We start from the raw sequence: 14050 nt of genomic DNA, 5'->3' as shown, positions 1-14050 counted from the left end.
GCGAACGTTTGCAAACACTCCCAAACAGTCTGAGGAGGAAGTTCTTCTTCGCGAACATGTGGTGGAGCTGGGCGTGAGCTTGACGAAGGCAACGATGCAATTAGCCCATTTCACAAGACGGGGCCGCTGTGTACATCAACTTCCTGTGGAAGAGCACTGTCCCATAGACAGCAAGTCCACAGGAAAGACAACAGGAAGACGTTACCCTGCCAATTAAGGTATAATTAACATCAATGAGGCCGGACACCTGGACACTGTGAAATTGGTCTATTACCGTTACAATGGAATGTTGACACCAAATCGTTCAAATTTAACTGTTCAGAGTAAATGTTCGTCACAAACGTTCACCAACGTTTGCCAAATTTGAACGCACCTCAGTCGTTCTCGAAAGCTCATAACCAAACTAGCTAATCCTGGACCTGCTTAACTTTCCACCAGTTCACCAGAAACGGATACGGCCTGCTTTATGCTCTCAGTGGAGAACTGAGCCCTCTACCATGTATCGGAATGTCACATATGTCAACCGTCACGTATGTCCAACCTCTTACGTGTATGTGTCACTTAATATTTGTAAAGCAGAAGAGCCTGATCAGCTGGAGACTTCGCTCACTGCCTTGCACAACAGACAGACTGAGGAAGTCATTTGTCCCCAGGGCTATTGAACTGTTCAATGCTTTACTTAAGGGAAGAGGAGAGATAGACTTCTCCACATAGTCTGTCTGCCTCTCCATGTTTGGGTACTGTCTGTCCACTAGTCACTTTTTACCACTGTCTTACTACCTCACTGTTACTGCTATATTAGCACATATGCACAACCCCTCCCTCCATGCCACAGCCGGATTGTGGCCACACTTATACCTTTTCTTAAAATAGTTATATATATATATATATATATATATATATATACCTTACTATGCACAGAGAATCACAGGCTCAGTCCCTGCCTCAGTCCAAAGTGCCTCTTGATACTGTTTTTAGAATTGATTTAGATTAAGTGTTATTTAGTATAATTTGTATTTTAGTATATTTATATATTCTTTATCTTCTACTGTCCTTATTGCTTAGTTTTTTTCTGTTGTTAGTGAATGTGTGTATGCTACTGAGACCTTGAATTTCCCCTTGGGCATCAATAAAGTATCTATCTATCTATCTATCTATCTATCTATCTAATATTCATTTCTATACAAACCAAGACGGCGGATTCCTAAAGAAACGCAAGCACCCACACCATAAATTTTTCTAAATTAGCTATGTACCAAAAATTATATTTTACCGGGACTCGAAGAGCTGTAAACAGTGTTGTAAGGCTGCGTGTACAAATCGGCTTGGTAGCTCCAGTGGAATTTTAAATCGCTGACAAGAATTCTCGGGCTAACCGTTGATGTGCCGCGAGAAAGGTTGGGAATAAGCATTCACCAGCCCAGCACTAATCTCTGAGCGCGGTAAACAAAATCGGATATTTCAGGCAGTAAAAGCCCGGTAAGAACCAAACTAGATTTTGTTCAAATCTACACACCTATGGCTACTGAAAAATGTTAATTTAGCAAATGTTATTTTGAAGTATTAAAAAACATTGTTGTTTTAGAATTTTCGAACGAAATGGTTGGTAGCGAACGAAATTAGCACGTTTACGATATGGAGATATGCATTAAAGGTGTACTCATTCATTCATTCATTCTATTATCTATTTAATCATTCATTCATTCAATTATTTATTTAATCATTCATTCCTTCATGCAATAAGTCAGTCCGTGAGGGGTGCCTGAGAGGCAATGGCAATAAAACATTTCCACACAGTAAAGCTCACAGAGAAGGAGTGACAGAAGAACAGTTTCGCGCTCAGCAACAACAGGCACCGACATCAATGCGCAGTCACACACAGCCACACACATCAGTGCTGCAATTTTTTAACTGACTAGCGTTGAACAAACAATGGATTTTATTGTGCGGTGCCGACCAAACCAGAACTGGGTGTTTTAGATTTAGAGAACAAGTAAACGGACAAGTGACTTTGCTCGCCATACCTTGCTGTTGTCTGCCTCCTGATTGGTCAGTTTGTGGTAGGCCTCCTCCAGCTGTCCAGTCAGAGAGGTCTTCTCTCGGTCCGCACGTTCCGTTAGCCCCTCCAGCTCAGCCACCCTCTGAGACAGACTTCCCACCTGCAGACAGAGGGCCAGATGGAGAGGGATATAACTAGCTTCATCATTATTTTCAAATTAGAAAGTTATCCGTTTGTATTTTTCAACTATGGCAATGTTGTATGCACAATCATCATCACCAAGCAATCAAACCAATAAAATGCACTGAATTGAATTGAATTCACAGAGAATGAGAGAGAGAATGTTGACTATGATGTGTATACATAAAATAATCCAAACTATGTACTGTACGTGTTCACAGTTGTTAAAGGAACACGCCACCCAATGTCAGTAGTAATATATGTTCTTACCTTAACTTTCACGAGTTGAGTCATACTGTTCGCCACGTTTCATGTTGTGTGACCTTACACATTTTTATCAACTACTCGTGCAACTGTATTTAAGTAGGGAAAACGGATGTTTTTTGATTACTGCTATCTTCCTCCTCTATGGCTACTGCCTGAGCCCGCTTAGCATAGCAACATGCTAACACATTCCCGCCAAGACACCAGAGCGCTTGAGTGCACGCACTGACACGGAGAGGTATGACTCAACTCGTGAAAGTTAAGGTAAGAACATATATTACTACTGATACTGGGTGGCGTGTTCCTTTAAGGTAATGGTAATAGTGGGGTAGAGAGAGGTAGAGAGAGAGGTAGAGTGAGAGAGAAAGAGAGAGAGAGAGCAAGAGAGAGAGAGAGAGAGAGAGAGAGAGAGAGAGAGAGTCATTTTTGTCCTTTAGTCATTTAGCAGCATCACTAGCACAGCTTAAAAGCAGCATCACTCACAAAGGTAAAACCCTAGTATGGAGGTGTATAGGATTCAATGTGGTGAAACCTACTTATCTTTTATTTGGAAACCACTCATCAAAACCGTCATCCAAGAAACAAAGGAAGCAGAGACACTCAGAGATCACAGCTGTTAAGGAAACTTCTTCAAAAATATGGTTTTAAATGAGGACATGAGATTTCACTCACTTTAAGTTCTGATGCTGTGTTGCATAGCCCTGTTGTATGTTGAGTCTGTTGTAAACATAGTTGCAAAATGCAAGTTGTTGTATATGAGGCTACACAATACACCGCTAGGCCTTTTAACATCCAGGTGTAACACAATACAACAGAACCCTGCGTCTCACTCTAAGCAGCTGTAGAAATGATTATGAGGAGCAAAGTCATCAACATCATGTTTGTGTTTGTTTGCATTTTGTGAGGACACCGGCCCTTGCAGTAAAAAGCACAAAAGGTGCACGATTCTAATTTTAGCCGTTGAACTGGGCCATTCAGCATCCCCACTGTTGTGCACCAGATGCCAGGATCAGAGGATGCCACTGAGCCCAAAGGACAGGAGAGTCAAGACCACCTGAAAGGGGTGGAGCTCTGTACAAGCCCATTGGGCTTCGTTCCCTCCTTGCACCATTTAATGTTAATGTGTGCTAAATAAATAAACTCAACTAAAACTAAACTAAACCTCAGGATCCCTCCAGGAGAGTGAAGACCACCTCAGGATCCCTTCCAGAAGAGTGAAGACCACCTCAGGATCCCTTCTAGACTGAACTGGACCACACACTAAAGCACCAGCATGCAAGTATTTGGTGCTTTTTGTGGTACCTTTTCGAAAGTTACTAATTTTCTGCACAATTCTCCAATATGTTCTTAAAATAAAGTGATCAGAACACAGGTGACCTATGTTCGATGTCAAAAACGTGAATAGTTTGCATCTATGACAGTATATTGTTAGTATACCTTCTACCTATTCATTCAACAAGGCAGAATCCTACCAGTGTAGGAGCGTGCGTGCGTGTGTGTGTGTGTGTTTTATCAAATGACTCTTGAGTTTGGGGCTCAGATATGCTATGAGTCGTTGCAAATAGTTTACGGTGGCCTGCTGGGGACATTCCTCATTGCGGCTACATACTATACGTGCATTGTAGCAGATTTCGAAACTCATCCGTCAATGTCAGCTCACTCAGGTCCATTCACAGTCTCAGCCACTCTCCCAGCAGCCAGTGGGCACAACCCAGAGTTGCTGTGTTCAACGACATCTGCTTCAACTACAGGGTCTGACTCGGGAACAACACATCAGCCGCGGTGAGCTTGGTCCACATGCTGCGTTCCATTTCACTTCACCAACTTCCACGACTTTAACACATGCTCTTACTTTTCTCATCTCACTGAGTTGGAAAGGTGTTTCTTAAAGCCAAGCCAAGACCTCCAAGCCAATAGAACACACAATGAACCAGCTAAGGTCCACAACTAAACTTCCTCTAATGCTCTGTTGCGGTTAGACAATGCAATTAACTAAAACACTTGAAGTGTTATTTCAAAAAAACATGCGTATGCATGTGTAGTCACTGAGTGTGCAAGGTGTGTATGATTGTTGTGTGTGTGTGTGTGTGTGTGTGTGTGCATGAATATGTAGTTAGTTAGTGAGTTACCGGTAGTTAGTGTGTCTGTGTTAGGTGTGTGTGTCTGTGTTTGTATGAATATGCATGTGTGTATGTATAAATATGTAGTTAGTAAGTTAGTTAGTTAATGATTTAGCTTGTGTGTGCGTGTGCGCGTGTGTGTGTGCATGTGTGTGTGCATGTGTGTGTGTGTGTGTGTGTGTGTGTGTGTGCATGTGTGTGTGTGCGCATGTGTCAGGGTTCGTACACCTATTCCAAGATCAAATTCAAGCACTTTTCCAGCACTTTACATCGGTGGAAAATGACATATTATACGAATATACTAACTAAAAAATATTTTTACTTTTTTATCATTTAGAGATGGTTTTAACAGACAAAATTGTGCAGGAAAAGAAATTAAAGGAAAACTTCAAAATGTGTCACCTGTCTGGAAGTAGACTTTGCTTGCTATCTAACTGGCTGAGTCAAAAAAATAAAAACATTAAATAAATAAATAAAATAAAATAATCACTCAACAAACAACTGTTCTTTGCTAATGTTAAGGCTGTTAATGTTACTGTTAATGTCACTAATGTTCAGGCTCGCTCTTTCATGACAGTCAAGACTGATTATGTCTCTTTCTTGCCTACAACAACATGCAGACAGGCCTACATCTGTCATCATGAGCTACCAACCAGGAGGCTAGCAATGCGGAGATGTGACGTTGGGTGATGTGAAGCTGACTGAGTTGTCATATAATTGGATAAATTTAACTTCTTGCCAAACAGCACGATATGCACGCATGGTGTTTTAATGTCTTTCCACTTGTAGGGCCTATAAGCATTAAATCACAAAACTGAGCTGAAGTTTGAGACATGACCAAGGCCGTAGCCAGGATTCAAATACCGAGGTCAGGGGTGTTAATAGAAATGTTGCCCGCCGCAAAATACGATGGTGAATATTGCGGAACTAATAGATAAATTGACATAAATATAATTTATACATTATAGCATAAATCACATCAATACAGCCTATTAGGCATATGGTACATTTATAAAAGAGCAAAGTAGGCTATATATACTTATGAAAGACTTAACCATAGAGGGCTGTAATGTAAAGGCTATCATGATCATTTTGCCATGCGACGTAGAAACATTTGTTCAGTTTATAACATGCTTTGTTTATAACTTAAACCAACACACTTTTCCACAATATTCTACTTTTTTAGATGCACCTGTATATTTCAAGAGCCTTTTCTCCAATTGGTTTTGAGGATATTTATACTGATCTCTGCTTCATCTTTAATAAAGAATGCTCTGCTTCTCATCAGAGTAGTGAATGTTGCATTTATAAATTGCAGGGGTATAGGCTGCGGAGCTTGTACCCTATGACAGTGAGTGTCACATCTTGACTCTCTCTCACTTGTGAGGGCCCTTTGCCTATTATTTCCCTCTCTTCTCCTCCCTCTTTCTCCTCATTTCCACCTTTCTGCCTGATTTCACTTCTCCTGTCTCCTGTGTAAATAACTGACCAATACTCAATATCATGCTTAGATAATATCCATATAAATATCTACTATTGTCTACTAGGCTATTATCTACTAGGCTACTATTGGTCCAGACTCTGATATCTAAATTTCAGTGCAGGTTAGCTAGCACCTTAGCTTGCAACTCCACTGAATTTCAGCATAACATTTTGAGTAAGCCTTGAAGTCAGCCTTTTGTTCAGGTCTGACGACATTTATTTTGGACAATGGATTTGTATTGAAGTTTATTTGAGCTATGGAGACACTGTGTTGCATCTGCTAGGACATAGCTCTCCCACATAGCAGTCAACTCTACTTTTGTTTTGACATGTTAGAGGTATCTATAACTACGTGTTGTATGACGGGCGTTGATGCAATGATAATTGTGTTGTCGGCTATTTTTAGTTAATAAATAAAAACGAAATTTGAAGAAAGAAAGGTGACGTCTATGGTAGATAATGGCCATAGATTATGACAGGTGCGGTTTTGCATTCACATAGCCTACCATAAAAGTTTCGCTCTCTTCAACCTCTCAACTTTCTCCTTGTCTTCCAATGATTGGAGCTAAGTATTTATTCAATAATATGTTAGCTTTAATGGTATACCTAGCTAGCAATGCATAATGACCCTACATGATTTCTGTTCAGTCATCCTAAATAGCTGTTTTCTAACCAACGCCATTAAAAGGCATCCTCACTTCATGTTGATGGTCATCTCCCATCAGGTGTAGGGGGTATCACGATGAAAACAGACTGGCAGATCCATAGACTAGGCTAGGCAGATCAGTCACACACGAGAGTGCTGAAGCACGGAGGTGAAAAGTTTTAATTTTAAACTCTTTTAGACTTTTCTGCATCTAATAGCCTAAGCCAACCATTCACAGATAGCTATTTGTGTCAAAAGAAATACACTTCCAATTTTAGGCATTTTCAAGCACTTTATCCGAATGCAAGTATTTCTTTTCAAACCTTGAAAATGCAACATTAAAATTCAAGCATTTTCAATGATTTCAAGCACCATTTAACCTCCTGTGTGTGTGTGTGTGTGTGTGAGAGAGAGAGAGAGAGAGAGAGAGAGGCCCACCGTCTGGGCGAGCTGGTCCTTGTCTTGGCTGGCCTGCTGGCGCGCGGCGTCTCTGGCCTGGGAGATCCTGTGCTGCTGGGCCTGCAGCTCCTGTTCCAGACGTTCCCGCTGACGAGACAGCTCACTACGCAACTGCTCACACTGCACCTCCGCCTGACAGGGAGCAAACACACACACATTACACATTACACACACATTACACACGCACACACACACACACACACATTATACACACACACACACACAACATTACACACACACACACACACACACACAAACATTAACACACACACACACACACACACACAAACATTACACACACACACACACACACAAACACACACACAAACATTATACACACACACACACACACAAACATTACACACACACACAAACATTATACACACACACACAATAATAATAAACATTACAACACACGTGACACACACACACACAAAATATTATACACACACACACACACACACGCAAACACACACACACGCAAACACACACACACACACACATGCAAACACACACACATTATAATAACACACACACACATTACGTCAATAACACACACACACACACACACATTATACACACATATAACACACACACACACACATTATACACACACACACAAACACACACACAACACATTGGTTACAAACAAACACACATTACATTATTAATATTACACACACACACACATGCAAAACACACACACACACATACATGCACACACACAACATAACACATGCAAACACACACACACACATACATGCACACACTAATGATAAGCATATTAATAATAATACCACATCAAGTATAATACACACACACACACACACACACATACACAGACACATTACACACAAACACACATTATACACACACACACACATTATACACACATATAATATACACACACACACACACATTATACAGTACAATACTAATATCATCATTACACATTATACACACATTATACACACATATATCAATATCAATTACACAATAAATAATAATAATACATTATACAATAATAATAATAATAATATTATACATTATACACACACATTATATACATTATGCACACATATTATAATACTATACAATAATAATAATATATAATACACATACACATTATAATACCAATGAATATTATGCTATAATACATTACAATAATAATATACACATTATACATTACAATAATAACAATAATAATACCACATTATGGCCAATAATAATATTAAGTAACATGTTACAGCTAGTTGTCATTAACACACACACACTTATACATACATATAATACCAATAATACTGTCAATAATAACATTGAGTAGCCATTAATGATTATAGCCACACACATTTATAATAATAATAATGACAATAATAATAATATTGAAGTTATAATACATAACAATAATAATAATACATTATACACAATACTAATACTTTATACAGTACGATTATAATAACAATAATAACAATAACAATATCAACAATAACAATACTATACAATAATACCAACAATAGATTACACAATAATAATATACACATATATATAATACACATACACATTACAATAATAACACACATAATAATATACACACACAGATTTCACACACAATAATAACACAATAACAATAACACAATAATAATAATAATAATATTACTATACATAATAAATTATACACACACACACACAATAATACATTATACACATAATACACACACACACACACACACACATAATACACACACACACATTATATACACACACACAACACATTATACACACACACACACACATTATACACACACACACATTATACATTATACACACACACACACATTATACACACACATATTATACACACATTATACACACACATATATAATACACATACACATTATACACATTTACACACACACACACACACATTATACACACATATACATATACACACACACACACACACACACACATATATTATACAGTACACACAATAATAATAATAACACATACACATTATACACACATTATACACACACACAACATTATAATAATAATATATAATACCCATACTATTATACACATCATAATAACACACACACACAATAACATACTATACACACATTATACACACATATAATATACACACACACACAACACACACACACACACACACACATATTATACAGCACACACACACACACATTATACACACATATAATACACACACACACACATTATACACACATATAATATACACACACACACACACATTATACACACATTATACACACACACACATAATACACATTACACACACATATAATACACACACACACACATTATACATTATACACACATATAATACACACACACACACACACACACATTATACACACGCATTATACACACACACACACATTATACATTATACACACACACACACACACACACACACACATATTATAATACACATATAACATTACATACACATTACACACACACACACACACACACAATTATACACACATTATACACACACACACACATTATACACACACATATATAATACACATACACATTACACACACACACACATTACACACACACTATACACACACACACAGTATACACACACACATATTGTATACACACACACACACATATACACACACACATTATACACACACACACACACATCAACACACACACACACACATTATAATAATACATATACACAACACACACACATATATACACATATATACCATAACACACACACACATTATACACACACACACATTAATAACACACACACACATACATAACATATAAAAAAAGACATACATAACACACATTTATACACACACACACACATTATACACACACACACACACATATAATACACACACACACACATACATAATACACACACACACACACACACATAATACACACACGCACACAATAGACACACACACACACACACACACACACACACACAACACACAACACATAAACACACACATACACATACAAATATACATAAACAAACACACACATGCATACATACACACAAAACACATAAACACACACAAACAGTTTTGTGCGTTGCATACATTTATTTCTTGTTATTACACGGCTCTTCACAAGGCAAGTAGAACGCTCCATTGGCTTGAATGGGATTTCCTAAAGTTCTAATGTAAACTATTTTCATGTAATTACCGCTGCAACATTTAATTACCGCTGTCAATGGCAACGGGTTTTGTGCTTTGATATCGCCTTCCATATCACTACGATAAGTAGCCCCGGTCACTTTGCAATGGAACTTCATTCAAAAGTGAAAGCAGACGGTTGATCAGTTGTGTTCTAAAGAATGTTTGATTCAAGTTCAGCGGTGTTGTTGCGTGAACTATTTGTTTCAGCAAATGCCACGATGAACGTAACAAATAGGCTAGGCTATGTAGGCTAAAGTCATATCCTGGGGAGTTTATTATTTCGCTTTTGGCAAGTAGTCGTAATAAGCGGGATAATGTATAGAACGCCGGGTCATTATTGGGAAAATAAGTCCCCGCGATTGGGTCCGGGTTCATTCTGTCTGGACTTATTTTCCCAATAATGACCTATGCTTTATACATTATCCCTTACTTAATACAGTTAATAGTTAATAGTCATATAGTCAGTTAATACAAAGCAAATATGATATTTGTATTAACGAATGAACTAATCACCTTGTTAACTAAATAATGTATTAGTTAAATAAATAAAATTAGTTAACTTGTATAATGACTAAGTTACTAACACTGAATATAGGCCTTAGACTGAAAACACCACCCTGTGTCACTGGGATATTTGACTCCTCACCAACCGCTCACAAGTGGTTAGAGTGGGGGTCTGACATCTGACCATTAACCATCAGCACTGGTGCTCCCCAAGGCTGTGTTTTTGAGTCCACTGCTGTACAACATCTACACACATGACTGCAAAGCCAACAGTAGTCATACCTCCATCATCAAGTTTGCAGATGACACAGTGATCCTGGGCCTGATTAGTAAAAAACAATGAACAGTTCTACTTGAATCAGGTTGATGAGGTGGGAGACAGTGGTGTCAATCTAACAGCTTGACACTGAATATCAATAAAACCAAGGAAATGGTAGTGGATTACAGAAGGCAGCAGCAGAACTACAGTTACACCCCACTAATGATCAGCGGGCAACCTGTAGAGAGAGTCACAAGTTTTAAATACCTTGGTGTCCACATTACTGAAGACTTAACATGGACTGTTAACACTCAATATGTTCTGAAGAAGTCCAGACAACGACTTTACTTCCTTCTGTCAGCCAAGGAAATTCAAAGTTTCTACATCCATCATGAAGGCCTTCTACACTTCCAGCTGCTGAGAGTGTTCTAACTGGTAGCATCATCACCTGGTATGGGAACTCCACAGTTAGAGATTGTAGTACTTGCAGAGAGTAGTGCGCCAGCTGAACGCACTATAAGAACTCAACTCCCTGCTCTACAAGATATCTATTCCAGAAGAGTAATTCCTAAGAGCCCAAAAGATTCTGAAGGACTCTTCTCATCCTAACAATGGATTATTCCTACCGCTGAAATCAAGAAGACGCTTATGTAGTCACAAAGCCAGAACTGAGAGACTCAGGAGAAGTTTTATCCCCAGGCCATCCGAACTCTGAACTCACACTATACTGACTTTGCACACATTCACCCTCAGCACTATCAAACATTTCCCAACCTGAACTCACACTATACTGACTTTGCACTCATTCACTCCTCAGCACTCATGACTTCCCACACACACACACACCCACACACACCTACAAGACTTTTAGCACTTTTTACATCCCTCCCTATGCTACAGACCTTTTATTTATTTTCTTTTTTCATCACACGCCAAAACACACACACACACACACACACACACATATCTGACTTTCTCCAACTTTTGCACACTTTTTTATTTATTACTTTTGATTTCTCCTCCATCTACCCATGTCCTTGATTGCCTAGCCTTTCTTGCCCCCACCCCCACCCCACATACACACTTACATCATCACTGTCATCACTTCACATACATATAGCACTCCTCTACATACTTGCTGCACACTGCCCCCCACATACACAGCACATTGTCTTCAGGATCTTTCTCCAACACACATCCTCTACATACTTACAGCACACTGCCCCACCTACCCACACACACACACACACACACACACACACAGTCACTGCTCCACTCACCACACACACACATCTTCACTGTCATCACTCACATACATTACATACAGTACTCTGCTTGCAATAGTAAGTCCCTGACCTCCCCCCAACACACACACTTACATCATCACTGTCATCACTTCACATACTTACAGCACACTGCCCCCACCTACCCACCTACACACTACACACACACACACACACACACAGTCACTGCTCCACTACCCTCCCGCCCACACACACACATCTTTCACTGTCATCACTCTCACATACATTGCATACAGTACTCTGGTTTGTAATAGTAAGTCCCTGCCCCCCTACACATACACAGCACATTATTTCATCAGGAAGCTTCTCCAACACACATCCCCAACATACTTACAGCACACTGCCCCCTACATACACAGCACATTGTCTCATGAGGAAGCTTCTCCAACACACATATTGCACACTGCCCTCTCCCCACATACACAGCACACTATCCCATCTCCCCTGTCATCCCCCCAACACACACACCAAGACCCCTGGCAGTTGGGTTAGCCCCTTGAGCCGTGGATCTGCCCAAGGTTTCTTCCTTGGTAAGGGAGTTTTTTCCTGCCCCTGTTGCTCTTTGGTGCTCCTTGTTGGTGCCCCCCACCCAATCCCAATCCTCCCCACCTTTTTATGCAGCCCTTGCCACTTAATCTACTAAACCCCTTCTACTGCACTTCCAATCTACTAATCTACTCCCCCATTAATGCACAAATAGGCTGACACCAGACATAATTTCACTGCATTTCTTACTTCCAGTAACTATATGCATGTGACAATAAACTTCCTTGTATCCTTGTATATAGCACCCAGGCCTTTATAATATTCTTTAGTCAACATATCATATAGTATAGCATATATAAGCCTGACAATATAATACAACTAACCAATCAAACAACTAATTTCCAGAGAGACTTTTGCTTTGGTGTATGGTGTTTTATGGAAATCTGAGAACTTCCACAAAATGAATATTGTTGGATAAACATGTAAGGACCATATACAGGTAAATAACTACAGTGCTTGTTTCTTCGTATGTCCTACAGATGGCGCCATAACACAAAGACTGCTTCAGAGAGACTTCATCTATTCTACACTGTAGCTGACGCATTAGAGGTCATATATATTTGACCAGTACAGCTCCTAACAACCTTATGCAAGTGGGGATATCAACATTGCCGTTGGCACTTGACATTAGGGTTCAACAGCTCATGCTGAAAGACACTGTCCATCACAACGCTCCACAGTAGCTGGTGTAAAGACGATCACCCATGTATTCTATATAAAGATGATGTAACGGATACCCATGCATTTCTATTTTAAGCAGTTTATGTATGAATTTTAAATAGTTTGTGTGCTGCGCGTGCCCGAAGTCTTCTCCAGGTTGGATAATTCCTTGTGTGTGTGTGTGTGTGTATTTCTGTGTGTGTGTGTATTTCTGTGTGTGTGTGTGTGTGTGTGTGTACTCATTCCTCGGCCATCTCCACGGCCTGCTTCACCTGCTGTGTGTGTGTGTGTGTGTGTGTGTGTACTCACCCGAGTCTTCTCCAGGTTGGATAATTCCTTGTGTGCGTGCGTGTCTGTGTGCGTGTGTGCGTGCGTGCGTGTGCTCACCCGAGTCTTCTCCAGTTTGGCCTCC

General features: G+C 39.4%; 1 protein-coding gene across 3 annotated transcripts in view; it reads right to left on the bottom strand.

The window, feature by feature from the left end:
* Positions 1-14050, bottom strand: part of sdccag8 (SHH signaling and ciliogenesis regulator sdccag8) — an 80831-nt gene that overhangs the window by 60894 nt on the left and 5887 nt on the right. For all 3 annotated transcript variants that reach the window (XM_048270167.1, XM_048270169.1, XM_048270170.1), the window contains exons 10-11: positions 7130-7282; positions 2025-2159 (exon numbers count right to left, since the gene is read on the bottom strand). In XM_048270167.1, the coding sequence (XP_048126124.1) occupies positions 2025-2159; positions 7130-7282 (288 nt within the window). The remainder of the gene's footprint in view (positions 1-2024; positions 2160-7129; positions 7283-14050) is intronic.

Source organism: Alosa alosa, chromosome 18 (assembly GCF_017589495.1).
Source record: "Alosa alosa isolate M-15738 ecotype Scorff River chromosome 18, AALO_Geno_1.1, whole genome shotgun sequence".
NCBI lineage: Eukaryota > Metazoa > Chordata > Actinopteri > Clupeiformes > Clupeidae > Alosa > Alosa alosa.
Note: the sequence above shows the minus strand (reverse complement) of the source record. Positions and strands in the feature narration are given on the sequence as shown.